The 20,011-nt window shown below is 38.1% G+C and overlaps 1 protein-coding gene across 9 annotated transcripts in view; it reads left to right on the forward strand.

Annotated features, from left to right (window-relative positions):
- ACACA (acetyl-CoA carboxylase alpha) overlaps nucleotides 1–20,011 on the forward strand; it is a 262,049-nt gene that overhangs the window by 94,860 nt on the left and 147,178 nt on the right. For all 9 annotated transcript variants that reach the window (XM_054688839.1, XM_054688841.1, XM_037495224.2 and 6 more), the window contains 9 exons: nucleotides 665–774; nucleotides 1,567–1,648; nucleotides 3,184–3,282; nucleotides 4,630–4,736; nucleotides 7,210–7,320; nucleotides 12,225–12,434; nucleotides 15,914–16,084; nucleotides 17,063–17,224; nucleotides 17,909–18,072. In XM_054688839.1, coding sequence (XP_054544814.1) covers nucleotides 665–774; nucleotides 1,567–1,648; nucleotides 3,184–3,282; nucleotides 4,630–4,736; nucleotides 7,210–7,320; nucleotides 12,225–12,434; nucleotides 15,914–16,084; nucleotides 17,063–17,224; nucleotides 17,909–18,072 — 1,216 coding nt within the window. The remainder of the gene's footprint in view (nucleotides 1–664; nucleotides 775–1,566; nucleotides 1,649–3,183; nucleotides 3,283–4,629; nucleotides 4,737–7,209; nucleotides 7,321–12,224; nucleotides 12,435–15,913; nucleotides 16,085–17,062; nucleotides 17,225–17,908; nucleotides 18,073–20,011) is intronic.

Raw genomic sequence — 20,011 nt, forward strand, 5'->3', positions numbered from 1 at the left:
GATAATAGGTAAAAAGTGCTTAATAAAATCCTTGCACATTGTAACTGTTCTGCTACAAGTTGCCAGTAGAAGTAGAGAGAAATCAGGTAACAAATTTGAAACTGTATACTAAGCAAAAAAAGGCCAGGGAAAGAAGTAGTCTTTTAAAAGTCTCTTTCAAAAACTTACTATCTCCAACATTCCTGATAAACCCTTTTTAAATATATAGCTAGTCTATAAACCTTCCAGACTCTACTACCCTCTTTCCTCTTTCCGTCAGCTCTATAGCAGGAAAAGGGCTTTCTTGAGTGCAGTGCAAGTTTAAAGATAAAGGGTATCAGGATTAGAACTTTTTCTCAGAATAGAATACATAGACCTCTAAAGTGATAAGCACATCATCCTTTATATAGGAATCATGAGTACCCTTCAGAAAGGTCTAACAAAGTTAAATGTTTGAGAACCGCTTTTAGCATAAGGCTTCTTAAATATGAGATTAATGCAGAATTTGTGCCTATGATTTGACAAAATCAGAGCCATCAACTAAATGATCCTGGAAATTATCCCCATTAATGCAGTTTGTCCTGTGGCTGCCTGTGATAGTACCTTGTTTTGACATAATTTTGCTTTGCCAATATAGTACTGAAAATAAAGCGTATGTTCTCTATTAATTTGCTTGCATTTTTAGAATACATTAAGATGGCAGATCACTATGTGCCTGTACCTGGAGGACCAAACAACAACAACTATGCAAATGTGGAATTAATTCTTGATATAGCTAAAAGGATTCCGGTGCAAGTAAGAGAAGCTAATGTGTTATTTAAAACCAAATTCTGCCATTTCACCATTTGGCATAAGGAGATATCCAGGAAACAACTTTTAATTTTATATAAAGCATCTTTGTTGAAAATTGATAAATGCCTTTATATGGACTAAATGTTAGGGAAGGGGAAGATGGACAGAATGAATGAGTCAAAACAAATGTAATACAAGAGGAGGTTTGGAAGGATCTCTCAGATTATTTTATCAATGTCACCTTCAAACCATTCCAAGTAAATAAAAGATGCTTATTTCCTGTGGAATATTTTTAGCCCCAAATAAGGTGGTATAGAAGTTGGTTGTTTCTTTCCTATCTCATTGTGTTAGAAAGTTTAGAATAGGTAGCTTATAATCCAAAGAGAAAAAGCAAAAACAAAAACTTGAGACTTCTATGTTAGTATAACCATTAGGTGGGGTTGAAAGAAAGTCAAAGACATTGAACCTGTGAAAGATAACCTATATTTCTAGAGACCATTCTATAGAGTCTACTTGGAAGACTATGAATTGGGTTTTCTAAAGAGCAAGAAGCCTTGATGGATTTTAATACCAGTTTCAATTTGGTTTTGATCTCTTCAGAGGTCAAAATGGACTGTTTATTGCTGTTCCATAAGATGTTTGCCAAGAATCAAGCACCAAAATGGAATTAGCATAAGGCTGCTGTGAAGCCATTGTGCGTCGTAGGGTAGGGTCAGTCTTGGCAGAAAGTAATACGGTTCATTAGGTTATTTTAGTATGAATTTTAAGAATAACTCATACTGTGTTCCCTTGTAGGCAGTGTGGGCTGGATGGGGTCATGCTTCTGAGAATCCCAAGCTTCCAGAACTTCTTTTGAAAAATGGCATCGCCTTTATGGGTAAGTGTTTTTGGCATAAGTGTTCCTGCCTCTTTCTTTTTTTGCTTTTTGAAGACTTATTTATTTATGCATACAAGAGCTGGGGTACAGGCCAGAGGTGTGGGGGGGTGAGAGGATTCACCAGAGACAGAGCAGGGAACAGAATAGGCAGATTGACTGAAGTACACTGCTGAGAGGAGCAGCGGGCGAGTCAGAAGAGGGTTGTGCCATTGGGCTGTTCCCTGGCCGGTGGGGTGATCAAACTTGTGCTACAGAGGCTGCGGATAACTTCATCAGTTGCGTCTTAACCCCTTGTGCCACCAGGGAGGCCCTGTTCTTCTCTCTGTTTGTCTCTGTTGATGTTGCTCATACTACACTCTACATCCTGCTTTTCTTCTGTTGAGCATGCTCTGGGCTTTTTTTTTTTTTTTTTTTTTTTAATCAGCAGCTCTTACAGCTATTTTCTTTTTTCCATTTCTTACACCCTGCTTATCTCTTTGCATCTTTTTTTTTTTTTAAAGATTTATTTATGCGTACAAGAGCTGGGGTACAGGCCAGAGATGCGGGGGATGAGAGGATTCACCAGAGACAGAGTGGGGAACAGAACAGGCAGATTGACTGAAGTACACTGCTGAGTGGAGCAGTGGGTGAGTCAGGAGAGGTCTGCCTGCACCATGTGGGTTGCTCCCTGGCCGGCCAAGGATCGAACTCGTGCTACAGAGGCTGAGGGTTGCCTCATAGTGCGGTGCTTAACCCCTTGTGCCACCAGAGAGGCCCTCTCTTTGCATCTTGATTGCATTTTCTTTTCCTTGGTTCTTTTCCATGAAATATGGAGGAGTCTTTGATTCCAAAAATGCTTAAAACTTTGCCACCAGTCTTAAGAAAACAGGCAGAGAAAGGGCGTATTTTTGCATAGTAAAAATAACTTAATACTTAGGATATACCCTGGCAGTGTGCCCTTACATATGATTCAGCACCTTCATATTTAAGGATATAGATTGTGTTCTAATGAATGAGAGCTATTTCTTCTGTCTTTTCTTCCCTACTTATGGCAGAGAGAGAAATTGAGGTTATATGACTTAAAACATTTCTATCTCTGTCTCAGAGACCTTCCACAATGATGCTTATGCTTTGTAAACCCTATTAAAAACAGAACTCCCTTTTGAGTTCCTTTAAGACTAAAGAGAGTATAATACTTCATACTTGAAACCCCAAACTTTGTAGTCCTTATTTTAGGGTATTGGTTAAAAAAGAAAAAAAAAAAAACAACAGCAAAGTTGGATCATGAAGGACAACAAAATCAGAGTTAAATTGGTCAGGAATTTAATTCAGCATATATATACATATATTGAATTGTCACTGTGTATAAAAATCTTACTACATTAGGCTCTACAAATAGTACAAAAAGAAATCAAAACACAATAGTCTCCCTAGAGATTACTATCCTAAAGATAGAGGAGGACAAATATAAAAATAATTATATGGAAGAAAAAAATGTATGTGATAGAAATAAGGCCAAAATGTTAAAGTGAGAGTTCTTTTTTTTTTGTTTTTAGGTCCTCCAAGCCAGGCCATGTGGGCTTTGGGGGATAAGATTGCATCTTCTATAGTTGCTCAAACTGCAGGTATCCCAACTCTTCCCTGGAGTGGCAGTGGTAAGAAATTATTTCTTGTTTGTTTCTTAATGTGCAGAAAAGCTCAGTAGAGTATTTCAGGCTGTAGCTTAGAACTTAAGTTTATTTAAAATATATTGGGATGCTTGACAAGAAATAGAATCCAAGTTGATTAATAGCATCTTTTATCTCCCAGCTAATTGATGCACCTGTGGTTCTTACCATGCCTTAGGAATATCAATTTTCTACCAGCTAGTCAGATGATACATTGTGATTTAATGTACATTATGATTTAATATGTGTGGTACCTAATTTGGAGAAACTCTGGGAAAACTCATGTGGTTCTCTGGATTCAGATCAACATTGGGTGGGCTTGAATCTTCCTCACAGTTGGATGTTTTAGGCAGACTTAGGCCTTTGAACTTGCCTAGCAGGTGGCCTGGAAAATTAAATCCACCTATTGAAATGTTTGCCTGCCAGTGTTTTCTTGATATCAGCTCATAATCTATTGATGATTTGCTTTACTTGTTTAATACCTTCAATCTCTCATTTTTCTTAAGACTTCTATGGCAGAAAATGAGATCATTTAGCCACCTCTTCCAGGCATGCGGAAAAGATAAAATTTTTCTTAAAATGATTTATTCTTGTCAAGTCCTTTGAAGAGTGCCTTATGAATTATTATAGGTGATAACAGCATGCTTTCAATACTCAAGCACAGGGAACAGACACACACTAAAACCTCTTTCAACTGGGAGAGACCATTGTCTTGAGGCTGAACAGATTTGAACTTTTGTTACTCCTGTTCTCCAGGGGTATTGCAATATCCTCTCCAGACCTGCAGGGTCAAACAGTTTAAAATAAAATACTGGAATTTGTTCTTGTTTGAATGGAGAGTCTATAGCTTTCCCCTTGTGGCTGAGTACAGGGACATTCGGGAACATGGAATCATGACTCTACTGAGGCCAATAAAACCACCATTTCCATTTCCAAGGGCTCATAAAGATTGAATTATTTCCCAAACCTCTGGCCCTGGAGCAGGCCTCAACACACAAATCGAAGGTATTTTGCCTGCTTGAGTTGCTGTGAGAAGTCTGACATGGGTTTTTTTCCTTTCCTTTTTCTTTTTTTTGGTCTTGTATGCCCTTGCATTTTTATCAGTTTCTCTCGATGAGCTCTCCTGGCTGTTTCCAGTGTAAAAACCCAAGTTGCCAGGTCTGGCTGTAGCTAAATGCTGTTAACCCAAGGACTGTTAGAGTTTTATGGCATCCTTTTTCCTCTCACCTATCCTCAATTTTGGATAAATATGAACATTTTAAAGACGGTATAGCAGAAAATTGACAGGAAGAGATGCTCTTGTTACTGCTTTTAAATCACTGTTGTTTGTTTCAGGCCTTCGTGTAGACTGGCAGGAAAATGATTTTTCAAAACGCATTTTAAATGTTCCCCAGGAACTGTATGAAAAGGGTTACGTAAAGGACGTGGATGATGGACTGGAGGTAGGTCACTATAACTCTAGGGAATAATTAATTATAGTCACAAATACAGGAATTAGGAGTCTAGTTTGTGACATATACCTGTGATGGCATTTGGGTTGTAAGACAAGGTGTTGATAAAATAGAGTGAGGAAATTACTTCTATTTAACATAAATAATTAAATTGTTTTGAAGGAAACTGCTCATCTGGACAGACCATTTCTTGGCTGGTTTAATCAGTCCTTAAATAAAGTACTGAGAAGTCCTTTGCACTACTTATTAGTGTGTATGTTTGGAGGGTGGAACAATAGGTAGGCAGCAAACAGCAAACATTCTTCTGCTTAAGTTCAGAACCAAGAAGCCAAGCAGATAGAAATCAAAGTGTCAGATTTTTTGCAAGTAGAGATAATGGTGACAGTGGCTTAAGTGTGTAGCAACAGTCAGCTTTGTAAACTGAACATCAGAGTTAATCAGGCTCTCATAGATATTATTGTTGCTGAAAAACCATGAACTTCCCTCTGTGTAGACGGTGACTCTACTGTTCAGCTTATTAAATAAGAGCTGACAGAGAGCATATGTTCTATGCAGTCAGCTGATCCCAAAGGGAAAGAAAATAAACTAAGCATGCTCAGTTCCTCCTTCCAAACTGACCAATCACATAATTTGTTTTGCCCTTGTTTTTCCCTTGAATGAGAGGGCGCCAAGAGAGGCTGAAAGTTATTGTCCATCTATGTAGAAATATGAGCAAAAACAAAAGGAGATTCTTTCTCCAACATTATCTTTTCTTCATAGTTTTCTCTAGTTTGTTTACCTTTTACTTTTACTTTTTAACCAGTTGGAAATGTCAGCTATGCCTCCAGGTAGGTGATGAAAGAGGCTGTTGTAGAAAAACACACTGCTGGTGTTTGACCTGTATGTTATAAATTCAGGAGGAATTTGAATTTGAATGCTCAACTAATTTTGCTCTATTATTTGCATTTCAAGTTAAATATCATGTAATCTCCTTAATAAGAATTAACATATCATTGAATTGCAAATGCTATATTCTATTTGCTGTAATTTGCAAAAAGAATAGAAAACCTTTATCAGAAACTAGCTATCAACTGAAATTCCTATTCTTTCTGGTTATAAATATAAAATTTTCTAGTAGAAAATTTGGAAAGCCAGAATTGAAATGAAAATTAAAAAAACGCCCATAAACCTACTATCCAGGGTTAAATGCTGATAGCATATACATGTATTTTCTACTATCCTTTTTTCTTTTTAGAAGATTTATTTATGATTACAAGAACTGAGGTATAGGCCAGAGGTGTGAGAGGTGAGAATATTCACCAGAGACATAGTGGGGAACAGAACAGGCAGACAGATGGAAGTACACTGCTGAGGGGAGCAGTGGGCGAGTCAGGAGAGGTCTGCTGTGCCATATGGGTAGCTCACTGGCCAAGGATCGAACTCATGCTGCAGAGGCTGTGGACAGCTTCACAATGCTGCACTCAACCCCTTGCGCCACCAGGGAGGCCCTCTACTATTCTTTTTTGATTCCTAGTATTATTATCTTTATTAATAGATTCCCATAATTATAATAATTGTGATAATTGTAAAATTAGGTTCTTACTATATATATATCCTTAGTATTCTTGGTTGTTGTTTTCCTACTTAATATTATCTATAAACATTTTCCTCATAGCATTAAAATTCTTGTAAAATATTTTAAGTGGCTGAGAGCTTGCATATATGCCTAGAGTTTGCATATATACCTTCTTTCTTACTGACATCCTACTGCTATATGTTTTAAGTCTTCCACATTTGTGACTGTTTCTTTGATAATTCCTCACCTAGTAATTGAGTTCATCAATCTCTCTTTTTTTAATCTCTTTATAAACAGAATAGAGTTAAGGGAACTTTAAAAGAGAGCTATTAGCTTTATCTTTTACAAAAAGTTGAGAAAAAAATTTTTAGGTTCTTGAGAGTTCCAATTTGTTGAGTCTTTTATGTTGACAAAAGTTATACTGAGGCCATCCATTTATATTAAGTGAACTACTTATGTCTTTATTTTTTTAATAAAAATTATAGATAATACATGAATACCTATATACTGTAAGAAAGAAATTCTAATATATGCAGAAATGTATCAAGTAAAAAGTGAAAGTTTATATCCACTCATTTTTCTTTTATAAACTAACATTGATGTATTTTCTGTGCTTGTTATTTTGAACTTAATATATGAATGTATAAATAATATGTAAGGATATAGTTTGATTGTTTTTTACCAATCTGGAATTGTCTTAGATTGAACCACATGAAATTGCCAATAGGTTACCTTTTTTTTTTAACCTACAAAAAAGGGTAATTTCTTCGGCACAAACTCATACTCTAATGGTGTTCTTTTTTTTTTCTTTTCTTCTTACCTAGTAGTATACATATAGGCCTACCAAATGGCAGCATTCTTGAAGGGAGAAAATGCCAATTTCCCTACTAATACCACTCTTTCTTGAAGGCAGCAGAGGAAGTTGGATATCCAGTAATGATCAAGGCCTCAGAAGGAGGAGGAGGGAAAGGGATCAGAAAAGTCAACAATGCAGATGACTTCCCTAACCTCTTTAGACAGGTAAAGTGCAAGTTGTTTTGTGTAAATTACATGTATATCAGAAATACATGATTCAACTTTCTATATAATTTGAATGTCCAGAAAATATTTCATTTTTCATTTTGTCTGTAACTAATTTTTCTAGGCTCCACCTGCTTATTAGCAGGGTAAAATAGTAAATTCAATTTAATTTAAAGTTTTACTCAATTAGGTGATTCAAATAGCAGAGTTCTTTTCTCAGATGAAAGTGCTCAGTTTCTCAGGTAGTTTTTCCACCTATGTTATGTGTGGGTCATAGAACCACAGGGTGACATGGAAGTATCAATGCCTTTGTATATTTTTGTCCTCCTCTTCTATGTGTTGTAGATGAAGTATATAATATGGTCAACTCCTGGTCTAGATGCTCTTGGCTTGACCCAGACTCTCTTGGTCACTTTAGTTCAAATTGGTTACTGGCTCCTGAGTTTCTGCCTCATATCCCATCTACACTGTTGGCCAGCTGTCTACACCCTAGCCTGTGCTGCATGGCTGCCACACCCTGGCACACCAAGCCTATGGCAGGCCCCACATTCTGAGAACTGAGGGTGGCTGTGGAAAGCCAAGAACCTCTCTCAGCCTCATCCTCAGATTTGCAGACAGGCTGATGTGGCCACACTAAAGGTTGCTTATGGAGGCAGCCGAGGAAATCTCTTTTCAAAATCTTAGAGGGAAAATTGGGAGACTGGAGTTTCTTCTTTCTTGCTACAGAGTTCCCCTCACATGCCTCACTCACTTTTTTTCCTTCTACTATACCCAGGAAAAGACGAGTCAGAATAAGAAAAATTGGAATACAATCTGGCCTTTCCTCCTGGCTTCCCACCTTTTCATATTTTTCCACTATCTTTTACTTTGTCCCATCTTTACTACCCTTAGCCTCCTTTTATTTGTCCTTAAAAAAAAATTCAGTAACAAACTTTTTGTTTCACTATCATGGGCTAAAGGGATAAACTCTCATGAATTGGATCTTTCATGATATGTCATACCGGATAAACTGATAAACATGTTGTACTGCATTATTGAATTTTGAATGGAAGAATTTGAATATTGCCTTTCTGTACACTTTTCTGTAATATTCCTAATTAATAATCAGTGCCTGTGTTGTCGTTTTTGAAGGCTGTGGGTTTGGAGTGCAGGGTCCTTGAGTTCACTCTGGGAAAGGTTTCACCAGAGCTCCCGTTTCAGCGGCATGCAGCGAGTTTCCCAGACGAGTTTCTCCATGAGACAGAGACAGTAGTTATATTTAAAGGGTAGGTTTATTAGGAAAAGGGTCAGAAAAGTAAAGTACACTTGTATAGACACAAGTGGGCAGGAAGAGCTGCCCCAGAAGGGACAGGTTTGCTGAGAGAGGCCTGCATGGTTGCAGGCAGGCGGCCTTGACAGGTCACGGGCAGGCAGGAAGACTGCTGCCCTGCAGAGGGAGAGAGTTGGTAAAGAGGCACCTGCATAGTCACAGTGGGATTGCTGCCCCAGCCTGTGCAGAGACTGAACTGATAGAGTTTTCTTCTTTTTGGGAGGGGTCACTCCTTGTGAGTTGACTGCGCCTGGCCTCCGGATACTAATTTCCACAACTGTGTTGATGGTTATGCTAATCTCTTCTGCCCCCACTATTCTTGTCCTGCATTCCCTGGCGGTATCTAAAAAAGCATCTTAGAAGCAGAAGTACATGTTAATTCAACATGCTAACTCCTTTAGACACTTCAAAACTGCTTATTACTGTGGAATCAAATAGTTGGAGAGTCTAGACCATTAACAGAACATTTCATGTAAAACATCCCTTACATTCCAGTAAGGTTAACTAAATAGCTCAAATGAATCCTCCCATTCAGAAGAACTAGAAAAGAACCAAATAATAATAATGATGATGATGATGATAACAAACCTGTCTTAAGACATTAAGAGTCCTGTCAAGGCTGACAAGTGCCACATTTGGGACATATAAATCAGACCATCTAACCCCATTCAAGTTACCAGGTGACTAGCCTTGTGAGACTCTCACAAGTTACCAGGTGACTAGCCTTGTGATCTGTACAAGGCCCACCCCACTGACTCCACTCAAATTGCTGAGGAAATAAAATAAAATGGTTCATGTCCTAAGTCATCATTTGTGGTGGTTTTTTAGGCATCAACTCGAGACTTACACAGCAATTATAACTAAAGGTGTGATACTTCCATAAGTAAAAAAAAAAATGCGGCATTGGCTTTGAAACTGGCTCATAGGTAGAGGTTGGAAAATGGTGAGGAAGTTGTTAATGAAGTATGGAGGAATGGTGAACAGACTGTTAAAAAAGGCTGAAAAGGGAGTTAAGGGATTGTTGTTAGAGTCTGGGAAAGGGTTAACCCATCATCTTTAAATGGTGGAACATTTGCCTGAGATAATTTGAGGAAGAATATATTTAATGAATTTGTGGACCTAGTTATTCCAGATCTCTAGAAAATGTTATGGAATGAGCTGTGAGATGCTTCTAACTGCTTATAGTAAGTAACTGTAACAATGAGATGGGTTTAAGAAGCTGTTTCAAGCTTGTTGAGTTTTAAATTAGAACTGTTTCTCATTCTTTCCAATTGGTAAAAGATTCTCAAAATAAAAAGTGTCTTCAGGATAAAAGTCAAGAATAACTGTGAGATTTTTTAAGAGCTAAGAAATAGTCAAGGTAGTACCTGTAGATTCTCTCTAAGCTGGATGAAAGAGGGCTTCTAAAGATCTTAAGGTGTTGTTCCATAGCAGCCTGAAATACCCAAAGGTAGAGAGTCTGTTTTGAAGTATGTGTGTGAAAAGTTTGGGGCAAGGTGTGAATTCCCAGTGTTATTCATAGGACCCATGAAGATTTAAAGAGGTTTGCATTGATAAATACATCAGAGGGACTAAAAGTGACAGAGATAGCTCAAACTGAAGAGGCCTCTGGGACTTCAACTTCCTGTGGACAGAATTCAGACTGAGAAACCTACTCAATTGTTAATGATTTGTATTGAATAAAAAGATTATACAGAGAGCAGAGTCAGTAGTTCAGAGGACAGAGCTAAGAGCAGAGGGGAGTGATGAATTAGGAAACTATTTCCAAGGTGCAGAACAAGACCCATTTAAAAAAAAAAAAAAAACACCAAAAAGAAATAAAAAAAAGTCTGTATCCCTGGAGTGAGGAAACCTTATAACTTCTAAACTGGATTTCAGAAGTACTGTGGACCAGTGACTGCTATGTACATCCCATCCTCGATTTCTTTGAACGGGAATATATTTTACCGTTATCCTCCCCATCTCATCATCACATATTGGGGGTGTTGGGGGCAGATAACTTGTCTTTCTAGTTCCCAGGTCTTTGGATCAAGAGAAACTGCACCTGAGTTGCCAGACCTGAGGAGCAGCATTTGCTTCTGGACATAACTCATGAGAAAATGGACGTCAAGCCTGATGCCATGATTGGATGAGACTTTGGGGGTCTTGGGAGGGGGTGAGTCTATTTTGCATGTGGGAGGTATGTGAATTATTGTGGCCAGAGGGTGGACCTCATAAATTGTTTGCAGAGATGGCCTCAGTAACTCCTCCCATCCTTGTATTATATCCCTTTGCAATGTGACTTTGCCTTTCCTCCCATCAGGAGGTGGCGCCTCTTTTCCTACCCCTTGAATTTTACCTGGCCTTATGGCTTGCTTAGGCCATTTGAATATGGCCAGAGCAGTATTATGTAACTTCTAGAGTTTGGAACCTGTGAAGCCTTGCAGCTTTTGCCCTCACCCTCTTGGATTACTGCATTGAAGAAGCTTGGTATAGCCTACTAGTATATTAGTTCACATGCAAGAGAGATGAGCTGTTGCAGTTGACACTTCCCTAGACCACCAGCTACCCTCAAAATAAGTCACCAGACTCTTGAGTGAGACCATTCAGCTCCACTTGAGCCACCAGATGGTGATATGCACATGAGTGACCTCCAGGCAAGACCCGAAGAACTGCGATAAGAGCACAGCTTCATGAGCAAAGCAAATAAAATGGTTTATGTCCTTAAGTGCCACTGAGTTTTGAGGTGACATATAGTAAAACAGCATAGAAGAAACAGCACATGAAAGGTATGGGATACTGTGAAGTACTAACATCATGTACTTTGAGTCTCAAAAGAGAAGAAAAAGAATGGAGCAGCATCAATATTTGAAGAAATCATGAACAGAGATAATATGTGAAGAGAAAATGGCTAAAAATTTTTTTGAACTCATAAAAACACAGATTCAAAAAACACTATGAGCCCTGTAGAACAAGTGCAAAGAAAACCACATCTAAACTTGTCAGAATAAATATGCCACATCACTCCCCAAAAAGAAGAGAGAGAAAGAAATCTTAAAGCAGCTGGACAAAAAGATTACTTGGGAGGAGTAACTACCAGTTTGATAACTGACATCTCAGTAAAAACAGTGGAAACCAGAAAGCATTGGGATATCTTTATGGTGCTGAAAGAAAGTAATTGCTAGTATAAAATTCTGTATCCAGTGATAATGTGCTTCAAAATTGAAGGTGAAGTTTCCTTGACTCTAAAAATACTGCACACGATGTAAAGTGAAGCAGAAAAGCATCTAATCTGGAGCAAGTTGTACATTTGGCTGTTTGGAGATGACAGCAGTATTTTACCCCTTTGTGTGTGTGTTCTCAAAATATTTTGTTTTTTATCCTTGTAACACACTGAGTGTTCATACTTATTCATGTTCATCGATTAATATTAGTTATATAACTAAGAATGCAGCATCTTAGACATCAACAAAGGCATGAACTGTTTTTTATTCACTTTTGTATTCTTACTGATTAACTTCTAGACATCTGCCTGTTGAAGTTGAAGCAGCTTATCAAGATAGAAGGAAAAATACTTGCCTCTTAAAATTTTGTTTTATTTTCTTTTCTAATACAGGTTCAAGCTGAAGTCCCTGGATCTCCTATATTTGTGATGAGACTAGCCAAACAATCTCGTCATCTGGAGGTGCAGATATTAGCAGATCAATATGGCAATGCTATCTCTTTGTTTGGTCGTGATTGCTCTGTGCAGCGCAGGCATCAGAAGATTATTGAAGAGGCACCTGCTGCTATTGCTACTCCGGCAGTATTTGAACATATGGAACAGGTATGTGTATGAGAAGCTCTAATTTTTGTTTTCTTACATGGAACTACTACTCACTAAATTCACTTACCAAACTCAGTGGGATTGCAAGCCATGGTTCCAGATTATTGCTAAGATTATGTTCTTTTCCTAGAGGAAAAATAATTGTGTCCTCCTTCTAGGAGAGTTGCCAACAAACACTTTAAGCTCTAAAATTAGTTAACACTTGAAAAACATCAGTACACTATTTTGAGTGAAGATAGAGAAATATTTTGAGATTTTTGATTTTATGGTTTGATTTGTTTTTAATAAACTGATGATAGACAGGTAGGCAGTTCCATTTTCTAGACTGATTATCATATGTCTTCAGATGATTTTCAGATTCTTAAAGATCCCCAGAGTATCTTTAAAGTTTACATAATTTACTGTTTTATTATATATAATGTATATTTTATTATATATTTAGATATAAATATATAATATATAGTATTTTATTATATATAACACATTAGGTGTGATATATTATTGTATATAATATATTCATAATATACTATATATCATATGGCTTTTTTTGGTATAAAAAGCATTACAGCAGTCTTAAAGTCTCCCTTGAACATGGATTTGCAACTTCGTCTTCATCTGATTGAAGATATATTTTCCATCTCTTTTTTTTCTCCTGAATTTCAAACAAGTTAAATATATGGTCATCTGTGTTGGAAGTTTAATTCCTAAATGTGTGTGTGTGTATGTGTGTGTGTGTGTGTGTGTGTATACTAAGATGCACTCTATAAATGTAGAGATCTCTAGGTTAGAATGACTTAAACAAGGATAAGTTCTATTTCTCTCTCCTAATTCAGAGGTGAACCAGTGGCAGAAAACCAGCTGACTGCTCTGCCATTGCCTAGGACAGGAGTTATCAAACTATAGCTTGCAAGTCAAACCTAACCTTCGACCTGTTTTTTAAAATCTTTTAAAATGTTGTCTATGGTTGCTTTTTCCCTGCAATGGCAATGTTGAGTAGTTGTGACAGAGAATATGTGACCCACAAAGCTGAAGTGAATTACTTTCTAACCTGTTTCCCAAAAAAGTTAGCCAACCTTTGCCCTGGGTTATCATCATCTTTCTGATTAAGGCTAGCTTACTAGATTGTTTCATATAGCCTGTGGGAGGGGACAGTGGACATGGAGGACAAGCTTATAGAAATATGATTTAGAGGTCACACATTTAGTTCTGCTCACATTCCATTGGACAAAACTGAGTTACACCATCATACCTGGCTGCAAGGGATATTAGGAATTATAGTCACTAACTGGATGACAATATATTCAGCTGAAATTCAGGAGAGTATGTTGCTAAATGGATGAAGCAAAGAAAAATTATTGAAGGGCATTTAGTAATCTGTACCTCAGTCTGCTTCTCTGGCTATCCATTAACCTTTCACATCCCTTTTCTTACTCTTAGAACACTCTTAGCCTTTTCCCAAAGAAGACAGCCCAAAGTCCCATCCAGTTACTTACATTCAGCTTGAAGTCCAAAGTCTCTAGGTAACACAGTCTTCTCCATGAAATGTGCATGTGACTTTTCATGGGCCAAGTGACCCTTATGTCATTCTTTCTTCCTTTATATACCCTATATAAAGTTGTGGAATGGGAACAGATAACTCCCATTGGGAAAAAGAAGAATGAAAAATATACAGTTATTTTTGATACATAGCAGTCATCTAATTCTTCCAGGCAGGAATTGTGATGATTTCCTGCACGCAGTGGAGTAATACTTCAGTTCTCATCGCATGCTGACTGTCCCTGGTTCTGCTCTCTAGAAGTAAATCCCTTGCCCATCATCTATCAAGGCACCTGGCTTTGTTCTCTGGGGATGGCTTTCTTGTTCACTTTTCTTTGTGACTGGCCTTTGGAGACTTTACCTTCTTTGGAGCACTTTCATGGCTTACTTCCTGCTGGTGCAGGATTGGGGCCACAAAGATGACTCCATTTTTCAGTTGCAGGCTTCTGAAGATCAAGTTTGTAGCTTGTCTAGAAATCCAATTCCTTTTAAACTTAGTAAGTTTCTGGGCTATTTGTTCTTGTCAGCCTCAGGTTGGACTAACCAACCCCAAGGTTATTAGATATAGAAACTTTTCCTCTTATTGACTGTTTTATGTGTTTAACCCATCCCTATCTCTCCTTAATTTAATACTGGCTACCTTGAGGCCAGCTGAAACTAAAACAGCACCCTTAATTTGGTCTTTGACACTAGGTTGCTTCAGGGTGAGAATCTAATCTTCTGGATTTGGGGTACAAAAGTAGATGGTATTTTCACATTATGACTTTTTCTAATCATTTCTCTTAGGGCTTAGTTGGTGTGTTGCTTGCATTCCATGTTGTTGTAGGAGACAGTTGACCAAGTGCTTTGTTGCTGTTAACAAGGAGGCTGCCAGCTTCTCAGTTTGCAGTATGCTTCTTTGTTACCCACTGCCCTATTGCATATTTAATTTTTTTTTTAGATAGCAGCACCCTACCTGAATTTAGTAAGTTCTGTATTGATGAAGATTTAGATTAAGCTGTTGTAATAGAGACACCCCCCCCCCGAAAATACAATGACTCAGATAAGATAGACGTTTATGTTTATTTCCCATCATAATCTGAGGAGTCCAGGGCTGGACAGTGCAACTCCATGAGGCTATTTTGGGATTCAGGTTCCTTATGTTTGGTTTTGCCGTCCTTTGTGTGTCGAAACTGGTTTGCACTGTCATCACCATGTTCCTGTTCATAGAAGGGGAAAAGCCAGGAATAGAGGACAAGCAATTTCCTTTTCAAAACATGATGTAAGGGTTATGCGTGTCACTCACTGATGCTGTCATTATATTGGTCAAAACTTAGTCATTCGCTGTGAGAGGTTGAAAAATCTACTCTTATTTCTAGGGAGAATACTAGGAATACTAGAACCTAAGACAGAATGAAGAGTCTGCCCCAGTATTTTTTTTTTTTTTAAGATTTATTTATTTATTTATACAAGCACTGGGTACAGTCAGAGGTGCAGGAGGATGAGAGAATTCACCAGAGCCAGAGTGGAGAGTAGAACAGGCAGAGTGACAAAGTACACTGCTGAGGGGAGCAGCGGGCAGCAGGAGAGGTCTGTGTGCCATGTGGGCCCTCTCCCAGCGGCCGGGGATCGAACCGGCGCTGCAGAGGCTGCAGGCAGCTTCGCAACCCAGCACTCAACCGCTGCGCCACCGGGGAGGCCCAGCCCCAGTATTTTTTTGCCTGCTTGGATTTATACTTGCCTGTGATCCTAAGTGAAAAACACTCTTTCCCTCCAACTTTTAGTTGAGTTTGTCTTCCATGTCCAGAGATCTTGTGTAATAATCAGAAAGTGTGAAATTTGTTCTCATGTGGCTAAAAGCCTTTGGTGGCTTTTATAAACACTGGATAGTTGAGGCTATAGATCAGCAATGGTTCACCATTTGTATAAGGTGAAATACTTATGTTTGCTTATCATTCTTCAAGTGTGCAGTAAAACTTGCCAAAATGGTTGGCTATGTGAGTGCTGGGACTGTGGAATACCTCTATAGCCAAGATGGCAGCTTCTACTTTCTGGAACTGAATCCTCGGCTACAGGTGGAGCACCCTTGTACAGAGATGGTGGCTGATGTCAACCTTCCTGCAGCACAACTCCAGGTGAGTCACCCTTTTCTATAGGCTCAGAGTTTCCTAGAGAAGTTAGGTCTATCAGAGATGCCTGAAAAACTGGTTTAGCCAGTATCTAATAAAGAGAATGGTATTTCCTGTCTAGGTCTCATCTAATGTTCATCTCATGCTTTTTGGGTTGTGATGTGTGGCTTGGTCATCCTGTGATGTGTGGTACAACCCTAGTCATAGTATTATATTTTTAGCCAAATACATCTTATAAACTGTCATGTTTCAGCAAGAAACTTTTGGGAATAATAGCTTTACTCAATTGCTTTAATTATAAAAATTTTAGAATTTGGTAACTCTCTTCTACTCCGCTTACTAGTGTTCCATATCAAAGCATTTCCAGAGCGGTGGTCAAGATTTTCCTGGCCAGGCTTTTGCAGCACACATTTATTTTTATTGTGTTTAAAGTGCAAGCTCTCGATATTAATTACTCCATTCAACTCAGAAAACAAATCCTATGGGAAGCAGTAATAGCTAATAGTGAGGTTTGATATGATGTTTTTGTGTCTTATTCTTTGCCTATATCGATAACCCCTTTTGTGTTCTCACTCAGAACTAAAGATGTATTTACTTCCTCCAGTGATTTGGGGGCGATGGCAGAGATAATTATGCCATAACTTTTTAGCTATCTGAACTTCTTGGATAGCTATTAATATTGACTCTTCCCTTGAATATATTCATTCTGATCCCTTGATGGATGGATAAATAAAAGTATATGGAAACTGATGTCTTTGCATTAGGGAACTTTTTTAGGGATGGTATGAACTTAGCAACTTATCTTTACTGTGATATATTCTGTTTCAAGTAAGAATTACTTATTTGATGATGGTAGACTATAAAAATAGAATGCTTTATGGGGTGACTACTAAAATATAAAATTTTGTAGGTAACCTGATAGCCTACCCATTTTAAGGAAAATAGCTATGGAAAATAACTGATGTGTGTTTTATTACCTTTCAGATTGCCATGGGGATTCCTCTATACAGAATCAAGGATATTCGTATGATGTATGGTGTATCTCCCTGGGGTGATGCTCCCATTGATTTTGAAAATTCTGCTCATGTTCCTTGCCCAAGGGGCCATGTTATTGCTGCTCGGATCACTAGTGAAAATCCAGATGAGGTAAACCCATCATTTAAAAGGTTTATACTTTCTTTTCCTTGTGAACTTTCACATTAAAATGGCATATGAGGGCATACTTTTGAAACAATTTGGAACTCCCTCTGGGGAGGGAAGTTTGTGGAGATTTTATTTTATTATTTTTTTATTTTTTAAACTATTTTTTTTTTAAATAGAGGCATGTTTTATTTATTTATTTATTCATTTGTTTGTTTTTGTTTATACATGCACTGGGTACAGTCAGAAGCGCGGGAGGGTGAGAGAATTCACCAGAGCCAGAGCGGGGAGCAGAGCAGGCAGAAGGACCGAAGTACACTGCTGAGGGGAGCAGCGGGCGGCAGGAGAGGTCTGCGCGCCATGTGGGACCCTCCTCCGGTGGCTGGGGAGCAGCCGGGGATCGAACCGGCGCTGCAGAGGCTGCTGGCAGCTTCGCAACCCAGCGCTCAACCGCTGTGCCACCGGGGAGGCCCAGTTTGTGGAGATTTTAATCAAAGCAGACATATAATTCTACATCAATCTACAGAGTTTTTAGTGAGTCTGTAGTAATGGATGCTGGCTTAAGCCATTTTGATTTTTGTGAGTCACTTCTGCTTTTGTGTGTGATTAATAAAGAACCTAAACGGATTTCTAAATGTTCTCCTTCTTGGAAATATAATATGGTCTCTCATATTCTTCATTTTCTAACAGGGTTTTAAGCCCAGCTCAGGAACAGTTCAGGAACTGAATTTCCGTAGCAATAAGAACGTTTGGGGTTATTTCAGTGTTGCTGCTGCAGGGGGTCTTCATGAATTCGCTGATTCTCAGTTTGGTCACTGCTTCTCCTGGGGAGAAAACAGAGAAGAAGCAATTTCGTGAGTACAATGGCATTTGATTGTATTTTAAAAAATAAATTGTACTAATCTTCAGTGAAGATGCAAGTATGTGAATGGGGATCTTCACTAATACAAATACCTTTCTGAAGACAGACATCTTCGCTTGTACTTGCCTTCATGTTGGTTTAAATGATGCAGTGTTTGGCAGATGGTTTTTGAGTCTTCTAAAATATTTCTTGCTTTCACATATATTTGATAACCTTGTAAAGTTGATTGCCTTAAAAATATTTTTTTTTTCACATAGGTAACAGTATTGTTATTGACAGTCTAGATAGATGTCTTAGAATCCAGAAATGGGTTAGTTTTTTCTATTTTTTGGTCTATTTCCTGCACTAAGCAATTCCATCCCCTTGACCTGTCAATGGTACACATAAAACTAGTAAGGTAATTAGTAAGTATTTATTTGTAATTTATTAATAATATCTATCAATTTTAATAATATCAGAAGTAGCAAATGCTTAATTTTTCTTTATTTTGGCCTCCACAATTCTTTCCATTTATTCAAAACTTGAAGTGTGGTATTTCAAAGTTAAAACAATGTTGCCAAAAACCCAAGTACACATAAAGTTGCCTTTTTTAATCTTGCAGTCATATCCTGCTTTGCCAAAGTAAAGAAGGTTTACTGTAGAGCTTCTGAATTGATGGCTTCCCAACTAGTCTTAGCCGCAGATGTTATCTGATTGACTTACAGAGTGTTAAATTGTTTTTAATTGCCAGTATTTAAAAATTGGGAGATTGAAATAAATATATGGATTTCGGTCTTCTCTTAAAAAGTGGATGATAATGACAACGTTGGTTTTATATTCCACTTGGCAAAAGTTAACTGAGACTTTGTGTGGCTGTTTCTTTTAGAGGCAACATGAGCTCTTTAGTTTGCACAGCTCCTATCTAACTTGCCTCTCTCATTTACATTCCTAAGCTGGCCTCTATTCTTATTTTGGTTTGTGGTCCTGATTAGATAGACCACTGAATATTTTCTACATGACATAATCTAGGACCTGAATAGAAGTCTTGCTGCTTACTTCCTGACCTGCTCTGTATACTTCTCTACAGTGTAAAGTTAATTAGGCTAACTTTGAGCATATTAAAAAATAGGGTTCTACAAAAAGCTTGCTTCTTGATACCATGTCCAAAAGTTCTTTCTTTAGCTCAGTGTTTTTTCTCTTTTCTTCTTAGGTCTGTGGGATTCAGTGTGGTATTCATATCCTTGTTCTCTAGAATAGCTCCAGTCCTTATTTCCAGCATCATTTTCCATAACGCATTACTTAGTAACTACAAGAAGAGGAACATATCTATCTTGTTTCTGCCACATCCCCTGAAGATAGTAAATATTCAGTGAAGGTTGAGTGACTGGATTGGCTACTAATTCCTTATACTCTCTGCTCAGTTGTAATGTTACCTGAAGACAATTGTTACTTTCTTCCTCCTTTTATTCTTGTTTTTCCCTCTGCCCATTCATTCACTCCATTCAGCAGTTACTGGACATCTACTATGTACTAGTAATGGCAATATAGTGAGGACCTACATGAGAGCTCTGCCCTCAAAGAACTTGATAACCAGAGAAAGGGAAATAAATAAACCATGAAACACAATGTAGTAAGTGCTGTGATAGTGGAATTACATAAGGATGTGATATCAACATATAGCGAAGTCAGCTAGCTCGGTCTAGAGGGAGTTAGTGAACGTTTCCCAGAAGGAAGTAACATCTACACTGATACCTGGAAAGTGAATAGGTATAGCAGGTTAGGAGAGATCATAAAGAGGAGGTAGAGGTGGGAAACAATAATATTCTAGGCTGAGGGAATGCCTGCATCCCTGGAACAATATTCCTATCACAGTCATAAGCCCAGCTGTACTTTTAACCTATATTTTACATTCTTCATGAAACCTTTAGAAGGTAGATTTTCTTCCTTCCTAG

Source organism: Talpa occidentalis, unplaced genomic scaffold (assembly GCF_014898055.3).
Source record: "Talpa occidentalis isolate TD23 unplaced genomic scaffold, MPIMG_talOcc4v2.1 talOcc4.7, whole genome shotgun sequence".
Lineage (NCBI taxonomy): Eukaryota > Metazoa > Chordata > Mammalia > Eulipotyphla > Talpidae > Talpa > Talpa occidentalis.